This window comes from Caretta caretta, chromosome 3 (genome assembly GCF_965140235.1).
Source record: "Caretta caretta isolate rCarCar2 chromosome 3, rCarCar1.hap1, whole genome shotgun sequence".
Classification (NCBI taxonomy): Eukaryota; Metazoa; Chordata; order Testudines; family Cheloniidae; genus Caretta; species Caretta caretta.
Genome location: NC_134208.1, coordinates 26904908 through 26925041, shown reverse-complemented (window position 1 = coordinate 26925041; position 20134 = coordinate 26904908). Strand labels below are relative to the sequence as shown.

Genomic DNA, 20134 nt, shown 5'->3' with positions numbered 1-20134 from the left:
ATGCCCATTCCACATTAAATGACTTTCAAGCAGTACGCAAGGAGGTGTGCTCGGAGTTCATGGGCATGCAGATTGCAACACTGCTCTACCAAAGTTGGCATCATCCCTAGCCTGCTGAGTAATGGCATAGTGGGAGGAGAAAGTATGCACCGACGACCAAGTCACTTCTCTGCAGAAGTTTTGAATCAGGAACTGGGACAGATGAAGCCTGAGCTCTCGTCAAATGGGATGTCAAGATGGCAGGAGGTGGGACACCCCTGCTCATAGCACGTACGAATGCAGGAAGCAATCCAGGATGAGATTCTCCAGGCCAAAACTGGTAGGCAATTCATCCTGTCTGCTACTGCCCCAAAGAGCTGCGTGGATTTACAGAATGACTTGGTTCTCTCAACGTAGAAGGCGAGGACACATCAAACCTCCAGTGTATGGAGATGCTGCTCCTCCATATTTTTGTGCAGTTTTGGAAAGAAAACAGGCAGGAAAATAGCCTGAGGATGGAAGCCTGAGATTGCCGCTAGATGCGCCTTGAACAATGAAATGGCTAGGCCCTGTTGTTTCAGATGGAGCAGTTACTCCAGGTTGAACTGGAGGAGTGGCCGAGTTGGTAAGAGGCCTCGTTGGGATGATCAAACCAAGAAACATTTCCATTTGGTGAAGTAAGTCACTCTAGTAGATGGTTTCATACTACCTAGCAAGACCTGGCAGACTTCTTCTGAACAGGCCAGCTCCGCCAGATTCAACCATGGAGCTTCCACACGGTCAGGTGAAGGGCCTTGAGGTTCAGGTGGAGCAAATGGCCGTGATCTTGCAAATATCAGGTCCAGGAGGAGAGGCAGCAGCAATGGGGCTGCTACTGACAGATCCAGTAGCGTGCCAAAATCAGTGTCGGCATAGCCATGCAGGAGCTATAAGACCCTTGCTTTGTCTCACTTGACTTTCAGAAGGACCTTGTGTACCAGAGGAACGGAAAGAAATGCATAGAACAGGAGCTCTGTCAATGGAAGTAGGAAGGCATCTGTAAGCGAGCCTGGCATGTGACCCCGCAGTGAGCAAAACTGCTGGCATTTCCTGTTCTGCTTGACTCCGAAGAGATCTACAAAAGGAAATCCCCATCTCTGGAGGATGGATTTAGCTACGTCAGGGTGAAGAGGCCACTCGTGGTGAAAGAAGAAAGACCTGCAGAGGTGATCTGCCAGAGTGTTCTGGGCTCCAAGAAGGTGAGACACTTCAAGGTGGATGGAGTGCTTCGCACAGAAGTCTCACAGGCCTCTTGACAGAGGGTGAACAAGCATGCCCCTCCCTGCCTGTTGATGTAAAACATGGCTGCTGCATTGTCCATGAGCACTTGCACTACTTTGCCCACAATATGGGGTAGAAACACCAGCACGCTAGGTGGACTGCTCTGAGCAACTGACATTTATATGCAATGAGAGCTCATCCTAGGACCACAGGCCCAGAAACCTGAAGTGTTCAAGGTGATCCCCCACAACCCAGAGTGAATACATCCAAGATTAGGGATACTGATGACTGAGGACTGACAAAGGGGATGTCCGCACTAACCGGTTGGGGACGATTCCACAGTCGAGGGAAACGAGAATTGGGGTGGGAACTGTAACCATCAAGTCCAAGTGATGGCGGCTCGGTGAGTACACCAAGGCCAGCCAAGCTTGAAGGGGTCTGAGGTGCAGTCTTACATGTTGTACCACATAAGTGCACACAGCCATGTGACCTAAAAGATTGAGGCAGAAAGAGGCTGTCATGACAGTGTGGGCCTTGACCTTCGATATCACAGCCGACACTGTCAGGAAGTGAACCTCTGGGAGAAAGGCTCTGGCCTGGGTAGAACTGAGCATGGCAACGAGAGTTGACTTTTGCTAATTTATCAATAGACCCATGGCTCAGAAAGTAGCTAGAACCAGAAAAATGCTGGCTCTCACCTGAGCCTTGGACTGGCCCTTGATTAGCCAGTCATTGAGATAAAGGTAGACTTGAACACCTTGCCTTCTGATTAAAGCCGCTACCACCACCACCACCACGCATTTTGTAAAAACCTTCCAACAGGCCGAAGAGGAGGACAGTAAATTGGTAGTAGGTCTGGTTTACAATGAATCTGAGGAACCTTCTGTGGCCCTGGAAAATGGAGATATTTGTCTTTCAAGTCGAGGGCAGCATACCAGTCCCCTGGATCCAGAGAAGGAATAATGGAGGCCAGGGAGACCATGCAGAACCTCAGTTTCTTGAGATAACTGTGGAGGCGCCTCGGGGCTAGGATGGGTCAAAGATCCCCTTTGGCCTTTGGGATCAGGAAATAGAAGGAGTAAAACCCTATCACTCTCAAGTTCTGAGGAAACCTACTCCACAGCCCCTACCCAAAGGAGGGCTTACACCTTGTCAAGGTTCCTCCCCGACTCTGAACGCTAGGGTACAGATGTGGGGACCTGCATGAAAACCTCCTAAGCTTATCTTTACCAGCTTAGGTCAAAACTTCCCCAAGATACAAAATATTCCACCCTTTGTCCTTGGATTGGCCGCTACCACCACCAAACAAATACTGGTTACTGGGGAAGAGCTGTTTGGAAACGTCTTTCCCCACAAATACTTCCCAAAACCTTGCACCCCACTTCCTGGACAAGGTTTGGTAAAAAGCCTCACCAATTTGCCTAGGTGACTACAGACCCAGACCCTTGGATCTTAAGAACAATGAACAATCCTCCCAACACTTGCACCCCCCCTTTCCTGGGAAATGTTGGATAAAAAGCCTCACCAATTTGCATAGGTGACCACAGACCCAAACCCTTGGATCTGAGAACAATGAAAAAACATTCAGTTTTCTTACAAGAAGACTTTTAGTAGAAATAGAAGTAAATAGAAGTAAAGAAATCCCCTCTGTAAAATCAGGATGGTAGATACCTTACAGGGGAATTAGATTCAAAACATAGAGAATCCCTCTAGGCAAAACTTTAAGTTACAAAAAAGATACACAGACAGAAATAGTTATTCTATTCAGCACAATTCTTTTCTCAGCCATTTAAAGAAATCATAATCTAACACATACCTAGCTAGATTACTTACTAAAAGTTCTAAGACTCCATTCCTGGTCTATCCCCGGCAAAAACAGCATATAGACAGACAGACAGATCCTTTGTTTCTCTCCCTCCTCCCAGCTTTTGAAAGTATCTTGTCTCTTGTCTCCTCATTGGTCATTTTGGTCAGGTGCCAGCGAGGTTACCTTTAGCTTCTTAAGCCTTTACAGGTGAGAGGAGTTTTCCTCTGGCCAGGAGGAATTTTAAAGGGGTTTACCCTTCCCTTTATATTTATGACACACCTCCAGGATGAGAAGCTGCTCATGAGAAGGGTCACTGAAGAGGGATGAGGGGGAGATGGAAGAAAGCTGAAGGGAATAACCTTCCTCCACCATACTCGGCACCCAACTGTCCGAGGTGATGAGGGACCATGCCGGGCTAAAGTAGGAAAGACAGTCTGAGAAAACAAAAGGGTGGGCAGAATTGGTATTAGAAACTGATATAATGTCCTCAGGTGCCCCTTCAAAAGTTATGTTTGGGGCATCCCAGATATGTGCGAGCCCAATAACGAGGCTGAGGTGGAAGGGAGTGGCTGCCTGTGATTATAACCCCTGCTGCATTTCTTTAAACAGGTGTTGGCAAGGTGACGGAGCTGAGATGACTGGTTGCTGAGGCCTGAAGTGCTTCCTTGAAGTCCCAGGGTATCATAGAGTCAAAGGAATGGAAGGGATCTTGAGAGGTTATCTAGTCCAGTCCCCTTCACTCATGCAGGACTAAGTATTATCTAGACCACCCCTGAGCAGGTCTAACCTGCTCTTAAAACTCTCCAATGATGGAGATTCCACAACCTCCCTGGGCAATTTATTCCAGTGCTTAGCCCCCTTGACAGTTATGAAGTTTCTCCAAATGTCCAACCTAAACCGCCCTTGCTGCAATTTATGCCCATTGCTTCTTGTCCTATCCTCAGAGGTTAAGGAGAACAATTTTTTTTCCATCCTCCTTGTAACAACCTTTTATGTACTTGAAAACTGATATGTCCGCTCTCAGTCTTGTCTTCTCCAGACTAAACAAACCCAATTTTTTTCAGTCTTCCCTCATCGGTCATGTTTTCCAGACTTTTAATTTTTTTTTTTTTGGCTCTTCTCTGGACTTTCTCCAATTTGTTTACATCTTTCCTGAAATGCGCACCCAGAACTGGACACAATACTCCAGTTGAGACTTAATCAGCATGGAGTAGACCAGAAGAATTACTTCTTGTGTCTTGCTTACAAATACTCCTACTAATACATCCCAGAATTGTGTTTGCTTTTTTTGCAACAGTGTTACGCTGTTGACGCATATTTCGCTTGTGATCCACTATGGCCCCCAGATCCCTTTCTGCAGTACTCCTTCCTAAGTAGTCATTTTCCATTTTGTATGTGTGCAACTGATTGTTCCTTCCTAAGTGGAATTCTTGACATTTGTCTTTATTGAAGTTCATCCTATTTACTTCAGACCATTTCTCCAGTTTCTCCAGATCATTTTGAATTTTAATGCTATCCTCCAAAGTACTTGCAACTCCTCCCAGCTTGCTATCGTCCACAAACTTTATAAGTGTACTCTCTATGCCATTATCTAAATCATTGATGAAGATATTGAACAGAACTGGACTCAGGACTGATCCCTGAGGGATCCTACTTGATATGCCCTTTCAGCTTGACTGTGAAATACTGATAACTACTCTCTGGGAATGGTTTTTCAATCAGTTAGACACCCACCTTATAGTAGCTCCATCTAGGTTGTATTTCCCTAGTTTGTTTATAAGCAGGTCATTCGAGACAGTATCAAAAGCCTTACTAAAGTCAAGATATACCACATCTACTGCTTCCTCCTTATCCACAAGGCTTGTACCCAGTCAAAGAAAGCTACTAGGTTCGTTTGACACAATTTGTTCCTGACTAATCCGTGATGACTGTTACGTGTTTACAAACTGATTGCTTAATTATTTGCTCCATTATCTTTCCGGGTACAGAAGTTAAACTGATAGAGGTCCAGGGACCTGAGGATGGCCCTGTAATCTTTCTGTCCATGTAGTCTTGCATCCATCTGGGCTGAGAAGAGGGAAATTCACTCAAACGGAAGGTCCTGATTGGCCTGCTTAACCTCTGGAGGCAGTCCCAAGGATTGGAGCCAAGAGCATCCTCTCATGACCACCACTGATGCCACTGTTCTGGTAGCCATGTCAGGGCACCTAGGGCAGCCTGGAGGGAGGCCCTGGCTATGGTCTTCCTTTCCTCCACCAGAGCAGAAAGTTTCTGCCTGGAATCCTGGGGCAGCGAGTTCCTGAATTATGACATGGAGTCCCAGACATTACAGTCATGCCTCCCAAGCAAGGTCTGCTGATTGGAGATGCAGAGCTGTAACCCACCAGTAGAATAAATCTTTCTACCAAACAGGTCCAGCTTCTTTGAGTCCTTTGGCTTGGGGAACGCATCTTACAGCCCTTGCCTGTCTCTTTCATTGGCCGCTCCAACCACAAGGGACCCAGGAAGGGGATGGGAATATAAGTATTTCTACCCTTTGGCAGGGGTATAAGTGGGGGCCAGATAGGATATGGTCTGCCATAGGAACTGACTGGACCCATAACAGCTTCATTGAGGGGCCACCTTTGACAGGGCTGCTGCGACCAAGATGTTGCTCACGCTGTGTGTGGACTCTTTAAGCACCTCCACTTCTAGCACTAGGTTAGAAGCTACACTTTTCAATAGCCCCTAGTGAGCTCTAAAGTTATCCTACGGCACCGAGCTGCTCAGCCCTGACACAGCTTCTTCTGCGGAGGAGGCGGTGGCCTGCACTGGCAGGGGGCCTTCCTCCTCCTCTTCTGCACCAATCACATCACACAGCACCAAGTCCTGAGTATCGGTACCCGGCTCAATACCAGAGTCCAGGTCGGATGCCGGATGGTTCTATCAGACACCCCCAAGTATGAACGTGTGGAACCCCATGGATTCCAAAAAGGCCATTAGACCTGCGCAGACCACATGCCCACCAGGCCAGGTGCCTGAGAGAGCACTCGCACCAGGATCTGACGGGACATAGATCAGGTACTGGTAACAGCCCCTTGGTTGGGTGTATGACTCCAGGTCCGACTCCAAGGACGAGTCAATTTGCGTGGGACCAGTACCCCTTGCTTCTGCCAGTCGGTGCTGAGGATCTGGGGAACAGTGCCGGAGCTCAGGGCAACATGCTCCCTTCTGCTCAATGATCTCGCTGGTGCCAGAACTTGCCCCGCCAGTACTGGGTCAGCACAACCCCGCTGGCGCTACGATGTCTCCCTGGTGTCAGTAGATGGTCTTACACTGGACTCAATGGCCCCTGCGAGCAGGGCGGAGTCGACGGTGCCGTGTGTGGAGTGGGGGTAGAGGAGTGGTCCAATGCAGGTTGCACTCCGCTGCGCTCCTCGTGTTTATCCTTCCTTGGCCCTGGGAAGTGCCCCCTCTCAGACCGTTGTTTTGTGCTTCTTCCTCGGCATCAATGAAGGAGAAAGGTGCCGAGAAATCCATGCTGCCAGAGTAGTACTTCGCACCAATGCCGAGGTATTCAGTACTGAATCTGACCGGCTTTGCTCCGAAGCCTGTTGGAGTGCAGCTTCCATCAGGACAGACCGTAGTCTAGCCTCCCTGTCCTTTTTCGTATGACACTTGAACTGGCAGCAGATCTGGCAACACTCTCACACATGAGCCTCCCCCACACACTTCAGACAGCTGGAGTGCGGGTCGCTCACCAACATGAGCTTGCCGCAGGTGACAAAGGGTTCGAAGCTGAGAGCATACTCCTCTAAACAACTGAGGGGGAGTCAGGGAGGGGTGGGTCTAACAATATACACTACTGCTAAAAGAAATAAACTGAACGTAACTAAACTAGCCAAGAAAAGAAGAAATAACAGAACCACCAGATGAACGCCTTGCCAAGGCAAGAAGAGTTGTTCCAGCGACCGTCACAGACAGTAAGAAGGAACTGAGGGGGTGCGGGGCTGCCCAGGCCCCTTATATCAGTGCATGAGCACATGGCACCAGTGGGCACTAGAGCCAACCCAATGGATACCACTGAGGGAAAAATGTCCAGTGACTGTGCACGCGGCGCAAGCACACCTAACATGGAATGGACAGGAGCAAGCACTCGAAGAAGAAATAGCCATTATAATTCAACACCAACTGATATATGTATAATATATATAAAAATAGTTTTAAAACAGGCTCTGCATGAGGCAGGTTCGTCAGTACATTCTTATATCACCTTCTACTGGAACATGCATAAAATTATGAAAACGGCTTCACTGGCAAATGAGTAATAGGTAGTAAACATCCTGGGGCAAAACCTCAACACAAATGTAGATCTTGTAAGCGCAAAAAATACAAAAATTACATCGTTTCTTTTCCCAAAATTTCAACAAATTCTTTGAAGTGCTGTTCTCTATGTAAATTAGAACTATATCTTGGAGCCTAAATGTCGTTACCAGATAGGACTGCTTAATGTTAACAATATAAACAAAGACTGGATCTGGTCACGGCAGTCACAAACATGCATCTCTTAGGCTTGAGCCAAGATATTTCTCTCTCACACACACACACACACACACACAACACGATGACAGTGGACGTCCAAACTTTTGGCTCGCTATGGTCGTAGGCCATATTTGGAGTGTAGTGTCATCTTTTAGAGTATTTTATGAACCGCAATCCTCTTCACATATAAGTAAGACTTATGAAATGAGTCCCAGTGAGTGTTCCGGTCACTTATTATGGAAGACTTAATTGGAAATGCTCCTCATAATGCCCAGATATGGAAATAATCAGGAAAACACTTTAAAAAAAATCAATGAAAATCTATATCCACATACCATTTAAAAAAAAAAAGCTCTATGTTGGAGCTTGTGGTGTCTGCTGTGCAACTCATGAACTGTAGAAGAGTTCAACATATTGTGGGAGCAGGTAGATGTATTTCATATAGACAAAGAGAAGCTGAGGTATTTAAATCATCTTACAAAAGTGATCATAAACTGTAGAAAATATTTTATATCATGAGCCCTAAAGTAGTCAGTATGTTGTGCAGAAAGATATTGGGTGACAGTAAATCACAGTGAACCACCAGTAATTGAAGATATTACATAACAGCATAGGTTGGGAATTCATTCATCAACATATGGACTTTGTAGACTAAGAAAGAACAGTGAGTCTGTGAATTGAACAACCCTAAAACAAATTAGAGCGACATTTATACACAAGACATATAAACAAATTCTGTGGATACAAATGTAGATAGAAAACATCAAGGATAATTCTTCTAACTCACATATTTGGACACCGAACATCCTGTCTGGTTCCAAAATCTGTTCAGTCCCACAGCCTGTTCCATGCAAGTAGACCCTTGCATCTAATGGCTAAAATATCAAAGTACTTTTTCAAACTGGCCTAAAACATGAAATGTTCCCTCCTAGATGCACAGTATGAAATCAGGTCAGTGCATCAGCTACATGCCATTAACCAAAAAAGTCCACCATCTAGGCATGCACCTAAAAGTAGGCAGAATTAGAGCAGACTCAGATATGAACTCTGGTTTTCAAAAGCAAGTACTGGATGGACAGACAGTGCACTCTATCCTATAAAATGGATCATGCCTGATTTTTAAAGACATTAACTGAACACTGTACACCACATGTAGTAAGAGAGACAAAGCTTATGTCAGTATCTAATACTTAAGAAATGGTTTCCAAAATCAGGCAGGAGAAGTCAGAGTTCTTTGTGTTCATGATTCCAGATCTGCCATTTTTCAAACTGTAAGCAGATGCCTTTTCATCATTAACTGACAACTCCAGCACACTGTATGGTTGAAGCAATAAGCAGTTTATTTAGGATTTTCGTGTGGAAAATCTAACTGGCCTAACACTGAAACTACTGTACTGGCACAAAGATTAGTTAACATTACTATGGTTGTCTTTATTGTACTGAATTTCATGCTTACAAAAACTAAGACAAATTGTATTAGGTAGAGCATAGCTTTTTGATTTCATCATTTGAAAAGCAAGCCCTTCTGGAGTGTCATTGTTCAGGAGAGAAGTACTACTTAACCAGGGTAAAAGACTAATGCATTAGCCGACTGCACCACGTAGTCCTCCAGAACTATAAACTTGAAAGGCTACATACTCAACTGATTTGTGTTTTGAAACAGTGTTTCAGTTTACCTGCATCTGTTTATTATACTCTCTTCATGCTTTTGGGGTTTGTCAACTACATATTATTTTCAACACTTTCAACTTTTAACTCATTCCAATATCACCACTGTTTTTCAACTGAAAGGCCCCTCACCTAAAGCTGCAGAAGACATTAAAATTAGAGCATCAGTAAAAATAGGGCACCTTGTAAACAAGCAAATAAATGGAAAGAAATATTGGTAGCTAAGATTACAGATATCCAGAACATCTCTCAATCCCTAGAAAAGCTAAACTCATGATATTTATTATATTTAAATGTCCATGTACCTGGTCGCTTTGATCCCATTCTCCTTGTAGCTTGAGAGATGGGATTCCCCAGATGGTCAGTTTTCCTGAGAAGTGGATAGCTGCCAGAAGAGTTCCATCAGGAGAAAGATTCATCTTAAAAACTCCATCCTGCCCAACCAATTTAATAAAGAGTGTAAAAAGAAACCAAGACTCACAGTAAGACTAGGCTAAATTCAGTTCAGCATACAGACTAACTTTTCCCTTTATTTTAGGGCCACAATTTCTTATTTGTATGGGTGTTTTAAATTACAAATATCTAGCATACTATAAAAATGAAATATATGCTGTATTTCATTTTTTAATGTAAGTAAAGGAATATAAAAAGTTTAGTAATACAGGTAGAAAGTATTCTACCTATCTATATTACTGGACACCTTTGTTTGTTAAATACAGGACCAAAATGATCCTTAAGATACAATAAATAAGATGGGGAAATAGTGTAGTCTTTTGACTACAGTGAGCATGCAAGAGGGAGAAAGAGACAGTTCTTTGATTGGTGTTTGGTGATTAGAGCTAGGATAGGGTGGATAAAAAAAAAATCTCTTTTTTTCAATCAAAATAATCTTATTTTAATGAGATTTTTTTAATGTAAATACATTTTTCTTTTTAAAAACCTTTCAAAATTAAATTTGAAATTATGACAGCCTATGTTAAAGCCTAAAAACCCAATATAATCTATTAAAATGATTTAAATTACATAAAAATAATAATATTCAAGCAGTATATGTTTGCTGCCAAAGTTAGAGCAAAGTTAAACCGATGAAATAATGGAAAAATCACTGGCTAAGCACCCTGAACTAGAGCGTCTGTTGAAGTGCTAAACCAGCTTTTGACAGAAGTAGCTTTTTCTGCAGGTAAAGAGAGAATATTCTCTTCATTTCAGTTTATTCAACTAGTTCAGTTCAAGGACAAGTTAATTCAAAACTGAGAACCAATTAGGAGTTGAAAAAGAGAATAGCTTGTTTTTCTCTTCCAAGTTATGAATAAAAATGAAGTGTGAAGGGCCTTGAAAGACATGATTACCAGAAATTATCAGTTAAATTCAGTAACTACAACAGAGAACACTCCATTTGTTTAATAAATCAGTTAATTTTAAATATAAAACACATTTTGATAATTTTTTTTTTCTTACAAAAAGAAAAGGAGTACTTGTGGCACCTTAGAGATTAACAAATTTATTTGTGCATAAGCTTTTGTGAGCTACAGCTCACTTCATCAGATGCATTCAGTGGAAAATTCAGTGGGGAGATTTATATATATATAGAACATGAAACAATGGGTATTACCATACACACTGTAACCAGAGTGATCACTTAAGGTGAGCTCTTTCCAGCATCATCAAGGATCTACAACCTATCCTGAAGGACGACCCATCACTCTCACAGATCTTGAGAGACAGGCCAGTCCTTGCCTACAGACAGCCCCCCAACCTGAAGCAAATACTCACCAGCAACCACACACCACACAACAGAACCACTAACCCAGGAACCTATCCTTCCAACAAAACCTGTTGCCAACTGTGTTCACATATCTATTCAGGGGACACATCATAGGGCCTAATCACATCAGCCACACTATCAGAGGCTTGTTCACCTGCACATCTACCAATGTGATATAGGCCATCATGTGCCAGCAATGCCCCTCTGCCATGGACATTGGTCAAACTGGACAGTCTCTACATAAAAGAATAAATGGACACAAATCAGACATCAAGAATTATAACATTCAAAAACCAGTCGGAGAACACAGAACAGAATCTCTCTGGTCACTCGATTACAGACCTAAAAGTGGCAATACTTCAACAAAAAAAACTTCAAAAACAGACTCCAAAGAGAGACTGCTGAATTGGAATTAATTTGCAAACTGGATACAATTAACTTAGGCTTGAATAAAGACTGGGAGTGGATGGGTCATTACACAAAGTAAAGTTACACTATTTCCCCATGTTTATCCCTACCCCCCACCGTTCCTCAGACGTTCTTGTCAACTGCTGGAAATGACCCACCTTGATTATCACTACAAAAGGGTTTTTTCCCCCCCGCTCTCCTGCTGGTAATAGCTCACCTTAAGTGATCACTCTTGTTACAGTGTGTATGGTAACACCCATTGTTTCATGTTCTCTAGGCCCTGGTCTACACTAGGAGTTGAAGTCGAATTTAGCAGCGTTAAATCGATGTAAACCTGCACCCGTCCACACAATGAAGCCCTTTATTTCGACTCAAAGGGCTCTTAAAATCGATTTCCTTACTCCACCCCTGACAAGTGGATTAGCGCTTAAAGCAACCTTGCCGGCTCGAATTTGGGGTACTGTGGACACAATTCGATGGTATTGGCCTCCGGAAGCTATCCCAGAGTGCTCCATTGTGACCGCTCTGGACAGCACTCTCAACTCAGATGCACTGGCCAGGTAGACAGGAAAAGAACCGCGAACTTTTAAATCTCATTTCCTGTTTCGCCAGCGTGGCAAGCTGCAGGTGACCATGCAGAGCTCATCAGCACAGGTGACCATGATGAAGTCCCAGAATCGCAAAAGAGCTCCAGCATGAACCGAACGGGAGGTACGGGATCTGATCGCTGTTTGGGGAGAGGAATCCGTGCTATCAGAACTCCGTTCCAGTTTTCGAAATGTCAAAACATTTGTCAAAATCTCCCAGGGCATGAAGGACAGAGGCCATAACAGGGACCCGAAGCAGTGCCGCGTGAAACTGAAGGAGCTGAGGCAAGCCTACCAGAAAACCAGAGAAGCGAATGGCCGCTCCGGGTCAGAGCCCCAAACATGCCGCTTCTATGATGAGGTGCATGCCATTTTAGGGGGTTCAGCCACCACTACCCTAGCCGTGTTGTTTGACTCCTTCAATGGAGATGGAGGCAACACGGAAGCAGGTTTTGGGGACGAAGAAGATGATAATGATGATGAGGTTGTAGATAGCTCACAGCAAGCAAGCGGAGAAACCGGTTTTCGCGACAGCCAGGAACTGTTTCTCACCCTGGACCTGGAGCCAGTACCCCCCGAACCCACCCAAGGCTGCCTCCTGGACCCGGCAGGCGGAGAAGGGACCTCTGGTGAGTGTACCTTTTAAAATACTATACATGGTTTAAAAGCAAGCATGTGAAAGGATTACTTTGCCCTGGCATTCGCGGTTCTCCTAGATGTACTCCTAAAGCCTTTGCAAAAGGTTTCTGGGGAGGGCAGCCTTATTGTGTCCTTCATGGTAGGACACTTTACCACTCCAGGCCAGTAACACGTACTCGGGAATCATTATACAACAAAGCATTGCAGTGTATGTTTGCTGGCATTCAAACAACATCCGTTCTTTATCTCTCTGTGTTATCCTCAGGAGAGTGAGATATAATTCATGGTCACCTGGTTGAAATAGAGTGCTTTTCTTCAGGGGACACTCAGAGGAGCCCATTCCTGCTGGGCTGTTTGCCTGTGGCTAAACAGAAATGTTCCCCGCTGTTAGCCACAGGGAGGGGGGAGAGTTGAGGGGGTAGCCACGCGGTGGGGGGAGGCAAAATGCGACCTTGTAACGAAAGCACATGTGCTATGTATGTAATGTTAACAGCAAGGATTACCCTGAAAGAGTGTAGCCACTGTTTTATAAAATGTGTCTTTAAAAATGTCCCTTTTTTTTTCTCCACCAGCTGCATGTGTTTCAATGATCACAGGATCTTCTCCTTCCCAGAGGCTAGTGAAGCTTAGAAAGAAAAAAAAACGCACTCGCGATGAAATGTTCTCCGAGCTCATGCTGTCCTCCCACACTGACAGAGCACAGACGAATGCGTGGAGGCAAATAATGTCAGAGTGCAGGAAAGCACAAAATGACCGGGAGGAGAGGTGGCGGGCTGAAGAGAGTAAGTGGCGGGCTGAAGAGAGTAAGTGGAGGGCTGAAGAGAGGGCTGAAGCTCAAATATGGCGGCAGCATGATGAGAGGAGGCAGGATTCAATGCTGAGGCTGCTGGCGGACAAAACCAGTATTCTCCAGTGTATGGCTGAGCTGCACCAAAGGCAGCTGGAGCACAGACTGCCACTACAGCCCCTGAGTAACCAACCGCCCTCCTCCCCAAGTTCCATAGCCTCCACACCCAGACGCCCAAGAACGCGGTGGGGGGGCCTCCGGCCAACCAGCCACCCCACCACAGAGGATTGCCCAAAAAAAAGAAGGCTGGCATTCAATAAATTTTAAAGTTGTAAACTTTTAAAGTGCTGTGCTTAAAGTGCTGTGTGGCATTTTCCTTCCCTCCTCCACCACCCCTCCTAGGCTACCTTGGTAGTCATCCCCCTATTTGTGTGATGAATGAATAAAGAATGCATGAATGTGAAGCAACAATGACTTTATTGCCTCTGCAAGCGGTGATTGACGGGAGGAGGGGCGGGTGGTTAGCTTACAGGGAAGTAGAGTGAACCAAGGGGCGGGGGGTTTCATCAAGGAGAAACAAACAGAACTTTCACACCGTAGCCTGGCCAGTCATGAAACTGGTTTTCAAAGCTTCTCTGATGCGTACCGCGCCCTCCTGTGCTCTTCTAACCGCCCTGGTGTCTGGCTGCGCGTAACCAGCAGCCAGGCGATTTGCCTCAACCTCCCACCCCGCCATAAACGTCTCCCCCTTACTCACACAGATATTGTGGAGCACACAGCAAGCAGTAATAACAGTGGGAATATTGGTTTCGCTGAGGTCTAAGCGAGTCAGTAAACTGCGCCAGCGCGCCTTTAAACGTCCAAATGCACATTCTACCACCATTCTGCACTTGCTCAGCCTGTAGTTGAACAGCTCCTGACTACTGTCCAGGCTGCCTGTTTACGGCTTCATGAGCCATGGCATTAAGGGGTAGGCTGGGTCCCCAAGGATAACTATAGGCATTTCAACATCCCCAACAGTTATTTTCTGGTCTGGGAATAAAGTCCCTTCCTGCAGCTTTTGAAACAGACTAGAGTTCCTGAAGATGCAAGCGTCATGTACCTTTCCCGGCCATCCCACGTTGATGTTGGTGAAACGTCCCTTGTGATCCACCAGAGCTTGCAGCACTATTGAAAAGTACCCCTTGCGGTTTATGTACTCGCCGGCTTGGTGCTCCGGTGCCAAGATAGGGATATGGGTTCCGTCTATGGCCCCACCACAGTTAGGGAATCCCATTGCAGCAAAGCCATCCACTATGACCTGCACATTTCCCAGGGTCACTACCCTTGATATCAGCAGATCTTTGATTGCGTGGGCTACTTGCATCACAGCAGCCCCCACAGTAGATTTGCCCACTCCAAATTGATTCCCAACTGAATCTGGTAGCTGTCTGGCGTTGCAAGCTTCCACAGGGCGATCGCCACTCGCTTCTCAACTGTGAGGGCTGCTCTCATCTTGGTATTCATGCGCTTCAGGGCAGGGGAAAGCAAGTCACAAAGTTCCATGAAAGTGCCCTTACGCATGCGAAAGTTTCGCAGCCACTGGGAATCGTCCCAGACCTGAAACACTATGCGGTCCCACCAGTCTGTGCTTGTTTCCCGAGCCCAGAATCGGCGTTCCACAGCATGAACCTGCCCCATTAGCACCATGATGCATGCATTGGCAGGGCCCATGCTTTCAGAGAAATCTGTGTCCATGTCCTGATCACTCACGTGACCGCGCTGACGTCGCCTCCTCGCCCGGTATCGCTTTGCCAGGCTCCGGTGCTGCATATACTGCTGGATAATGTGTGTGGTGTTTAATGTGCTCCTAATTGCCAAAGTGAGCTGAGCGGCCTCCATGCTTGCCTTGGTATGGCGTCCGCACAGAAAAAAGGCGCAGAACGATTGTCTGCCGTTGCTCTGATGGAGGGAGGGGCGACTGACGACACGGCTTACAGGGTTGGCTTCAGGGAGCTAAAATCAACAAAGGGGGTGTCTTTACATCAAGGAATATTTCAGGCAGGACTTCACGGAGGGTTCCAATAAGAAATGGTGAACCTAAGTTATTGTTCTTATTGGAACAAGGAGGTTAGCCTGGCCTCTGATTGATACATGGCTAGATTTACCTTGCTGCACCTTCTCTGTGAGTGACTGCAGTGTGACCTAGAGGAATGAGTCCCCTAGACAGGGGAGGGGGGGAAGCAAATGAGTACAAAACAAATCTGGTCTATTTCTTGTTTAGATCCACTCCATCTATCTTTTACATCTTTGGCTGGCAGCAGACGGTGCAGAAGGACTGCATGCCATCCACATCTCATGGCTGCTTGGCAGAAGATGGTACAGTACGACTGCTAGCCATCCTCATCTCTTGCCTGCCAGGCAGAAGATGGTACAGTACGACTGCTAGCAATCCGTATCGCCTGCCTGCTCACCATAAGACGGTTCAATAGGACTGACTGCAGGACTAAAGAGAATGACCTGCTCAAGTCACTCCAAATTTAGTCCCTGCGCCCATGTCTGCCCAGGAGCTCCCAGCCGACGTGGCCAGGAGCACCTCGGACATGACGAGGACGACTACCAGTCGTACTGTACCGTCTGCTGCCACAAGGCAAGGGGTTGCTGCTACTGTGTAGCAATGCCGTACCGCGTCTGCCAGCACCCAGGAGACATACGGTGACAGTGAGCTGAGCGGGCTCCATGCTTGCCGTGGTATGGCGTCTGCACAGGTAACTCAGGAAAAAAGGCGCAAAACAATTGTCTGCCCTTGCTTTCACGGAGGGAGGGAGGGAGGGAACGGGGGCCTGACGATATGTACCCAGAACCACCCACGACAATGTTTTAGCCCCATCAGGCATTGGGATCTCAACCCAGAATTCCAATGGGCAGCGGAGACTGCGGGAACTGTGGGATAGCTACCCACAGTGCAACGCTCCGGAAGTCGACTCTAGCCTCGGTACTGTGGAAGCGCTCCGCCGAGTTAATGCACTTAATGCACTTAGAGCATTTTCTGTGAGGACACACACACTCGAATATATAAAACCGATTTCTAAAAAAACGACTTCTATAAATTCGACCTTATTCCGTAGTGTAGACATACCCTATATATATATAAATCTCCCCACTGTATTTTCCACTGAATGCATCCGATGAAGCGAGCTGTAGCTCACGAAAGCTTATGCTCAAATATATTTGTTAGTCTCTAAGGTGCCACAAGTACTCCTTTTCTTTTTGTGAATACAGACTAACACGGCTGCTACTCTGAAACCTTTTTTTTCTTACGTATCCTGCATACTTACATGTTTTTATTTTACTAAAAAAATTAAAATGCTGTTTTGGGGCATTTTTACTTCATTTCCACCCAAATGCAGCTTGACAAGTCATGACTAAAAAGTTTATGTTTATGATCCAGTAAATAAGTAATGTGTCATTCACCATTTTCTAACATAAAATTGTAAAAATTGAGACTAAATATATGTTAAGCCATATAATTGCTTAAGTAAGTGTGTATAGATTAAATGGCAGAAAACTTCACTAAGATTGCCCTTCCAGAATGTCAAGGGCAGCAAAAACGCAAACTTTTCAAAACCAGGAAATACAGAATTAAGGTAACACAACCCCTGATGCTGGCAATGGTCTCTGGGAATTATCTGCAGGCACTCCAGCTGCATTCACTGTATTAAAATGCAGGTGTATTGAATAATGGAAGAATAAACTGGAAGAGCTTCAAAGAGATGTGATTGGGATATGAGGAGATCTGGGGATCAATTTGAGGAGCATCTTGGAGATCTGGGTCTGAGGCCCCAAAGGAAAGAAGTGCATGTGTACCATGAAGTTCCAGTCTGCATCATTTCAATACAGAATTGTTTAGACAGTGTCAGTAGCAGGAAAGGTTTGAAACAAACATAAGGAAGTACTTCTTCACACAACACACAGTCAACTTGTGACACTCATTGCTAGGCATTTTGTGAAGGAGAAAACTGAAACTGGGTTCACAAAAGATAAAGTTATGGAGGTCCATCAATGACTATTAGCCAAGATGGTCAGGGACACAACTCTATGCTCTGGGTGTCCCTATGCCTCTGATTGCCAGAAGCTGAGAGTGGATGTCAGGGGATGGATCACTCAATAAAATGCCCTGTTCTATTCTCTTCATCTGTAGAATCTAGCACCGACCACTGTGAGCTACATGGACCATTGGTGTGACCGAGTAAGGCCATTCTTAAAATCATGCTCATGGCAGAAATGGTCTTACATATCCTCAAACTATGGACAATGACTGGGGCTACATACAATCGAAATTTTAAGTCTAGTTTCTAAAGACGGTCAAGAAGCTATAATTTTGAAATTTCAAATGAAAAACAAAAAGTTTCCTTTCATTTTAGACTAGCTTCCATCTTAACCCAAACTATTTAAAATTTACATTTTGTTCATTTAGACAAAATTGGCTTATCAGTTTTACTTTCAGTTCTTACATATTATGTGTTTGGCTTGCAAATATTGAATAGCAAGCTTTAAACCTAAAATGATAGCAAGCTTTTGTTAAAAGTTATAACAAACACCACCCACCTAAAATTTTGTACCTAAACTTCCTGATGGTGTCTGGTTAAATAGTAGATTTCCACTCTGACAAAACAACTGGCATGAGAGCAGTAATATTACTGCCTCGTGCTTTCTATTTCCCTTTGCTGAAAGTTGCAACATTAAGAATTGCACTCTCCTTTTTAGTTTATAAATCAAGATTTGTTCACAGAAGAGAAAGATGGTTATGAAACTGCATAGAAGTGTAAAATAAAAAACCCTACCTGCTAGGCTGAGAGCCTCTCTTGAATGTCATCATGAGTGAACATTAAGAGAGGTCTCTCTGGAAGTCAATACATAACTCAACAATCAGTGCAACTGCTGCTCCTTTGGATGCCCATCATATACATCACACACCTCCAAATCTAGCCTCTCAAAAGATTCATGTGTCCTTAGGCAAAGCAGGTTCTGCTACCCCAGTAAACAGTTCACTACCCTTAGGGCAACTGCAGAACAAAATATAGAAAGCTCCAGTAGGCTGGCTTACCACATTTAAGATTGGTCATCTAAGTTGAGAACAGCTGGCTCCACAGGCAAGTCCTCGCTGAGCCTTGGCAACAGTATTAAATAGCTTTTTCAATCTCTCATAAATCACAATAAAATTATACCTCAGGTATTTAAGATGTAATACAATTTCAGGGATTGTAACTTTTGAAGATGAGTGAACAACACTAGTAATCTTTACTCTTAAAATGTAGTGCTGGCAAGAGCAGTAACATTAAAGTTTAGTTCATTTCAATACTAGCCTTTCAGTAAAAACTTACTTGAGCTTCTTTTACATACATATATAATCTACTTCTGTTTCATATTTTCCATTCCTTAATTTGAACACTGAAATACCAGCCCAGAAAATGCTACTATTGAGGGGTCAGTATTAACTTGACAACACCTAGACAAGGGAACAATACTAGGTAGCAGCCAAGCATTTCTCTCCTCAGGGCAGACAAACACCTTTCCATCCTTTCAGTCAATCTGATTGTGACAATGACTGACCAGCTAAGCTTCAGATGTTGGCCAGAGAAAACTCCATGAAGAAGCATTTAAAAGATGGGGGCGGGGAGAGCTTAAGATGAATGTAAATACAAGACCATCTTAGATTGATATCAATGAAGTTACCTAGGGGAGAAATTAACAAGGGGGACTAGAATGTCACAATGCCTAACTTTTCGGTGCCCTACCATGTTGTGGAAGTCATAATCCTGAGTTAGGTGTCCAGGCATGGGGACAGTTAGGCACTTAAGAATGGTATTTGCAAAAGCCACCATGCTAGGCAGGGAGCCACTTAAGCAAGCCAATAAGAGATGCCAAGGAGGGGAGAGCCTAAATCCTGCCCCTCAAAAGGGACTTAGGCACTTAAGTCCAGGCCAAAAGAAAGCACCTTTCTATACCCGGGATTCACAGCCATAAACCCTCTACTGGAGTTAGGTGCCTAAGACAGGTTAGTGTTTTTTCACAAAAAGACAAGATGTGCAGGGTTCAAATCCCTCCTCTGCCTGATGTGGAGAAGGGACTTGGGTCTCTAACCACCCTAGTGAGCATCACTGGGCTATAGAGTCACTCTTAAATATTCATTAGGCCAGAAAGAGTATGTATTTATAGACAGAGAGGCCTGCCCCTAAATATCGTATGGCCCAGTTGGAGAGGTTACAAGAACTTTGAAGGACAGGATTAGAATTTGAAATGATCTTGATAAATTAGAGAATTTGTTTGAAATCAACAAGAAGAAATATAATAAAGACAAGTGAAAACTACTACACTTAGGAAGAAAACAGTCTAATGTATAAATACAAAAAGCAGAATAACTGATTAGGCAGTAGTACTGCTGAAAAGGATCTCTCACTTATAGGGGATCATAAACTGAATATGAGTCAATGTGACACTGTTGCTAAAAAGGCAAAATGTTATTATGGAATATGTTAACAGGGGTGCTGTATGTAAGACAGATGAAGTAATTGTTTCACTGTACTGGGCACTGGTGAGGCCTCAGGTGAAGTACTGTGCCCGGTTTGGCACCCCATTTAAGAAAAATGTGGACAAATTGAAAAGAGTCCAGAGAAAAGGAACAAAAAAGGTATGCAATTTGAAAAACATGACCTGTGAGGGAAAAAGGGCAT

At 44.6% G+C, this 20134-nt stretch overlaps 1 protein-coding gene across 1 annotated transcript in view; it reads right to left on the bottom strand.

Moving 5' to 3' along the window:
* The window catches only part of NBAS (NBAS subunit of NRZ tethering complex), a 408512-nt gene that overhangs the window by 335386 nt on the left and 52992 nt on the right, over positions 1 to 20134 (bottom strand). Inside the window, exon 12 of the mRNA XM_048845538.2 lies at positions 9541 to 9669. Within this exon, the coding sequence (XP_048701495.2) occupies positions 9541 to 9669 (129 nt within the window). The remainder of the gene's footprint in view (positions 1 to 9540; positions 9670 to 20134) is intronic.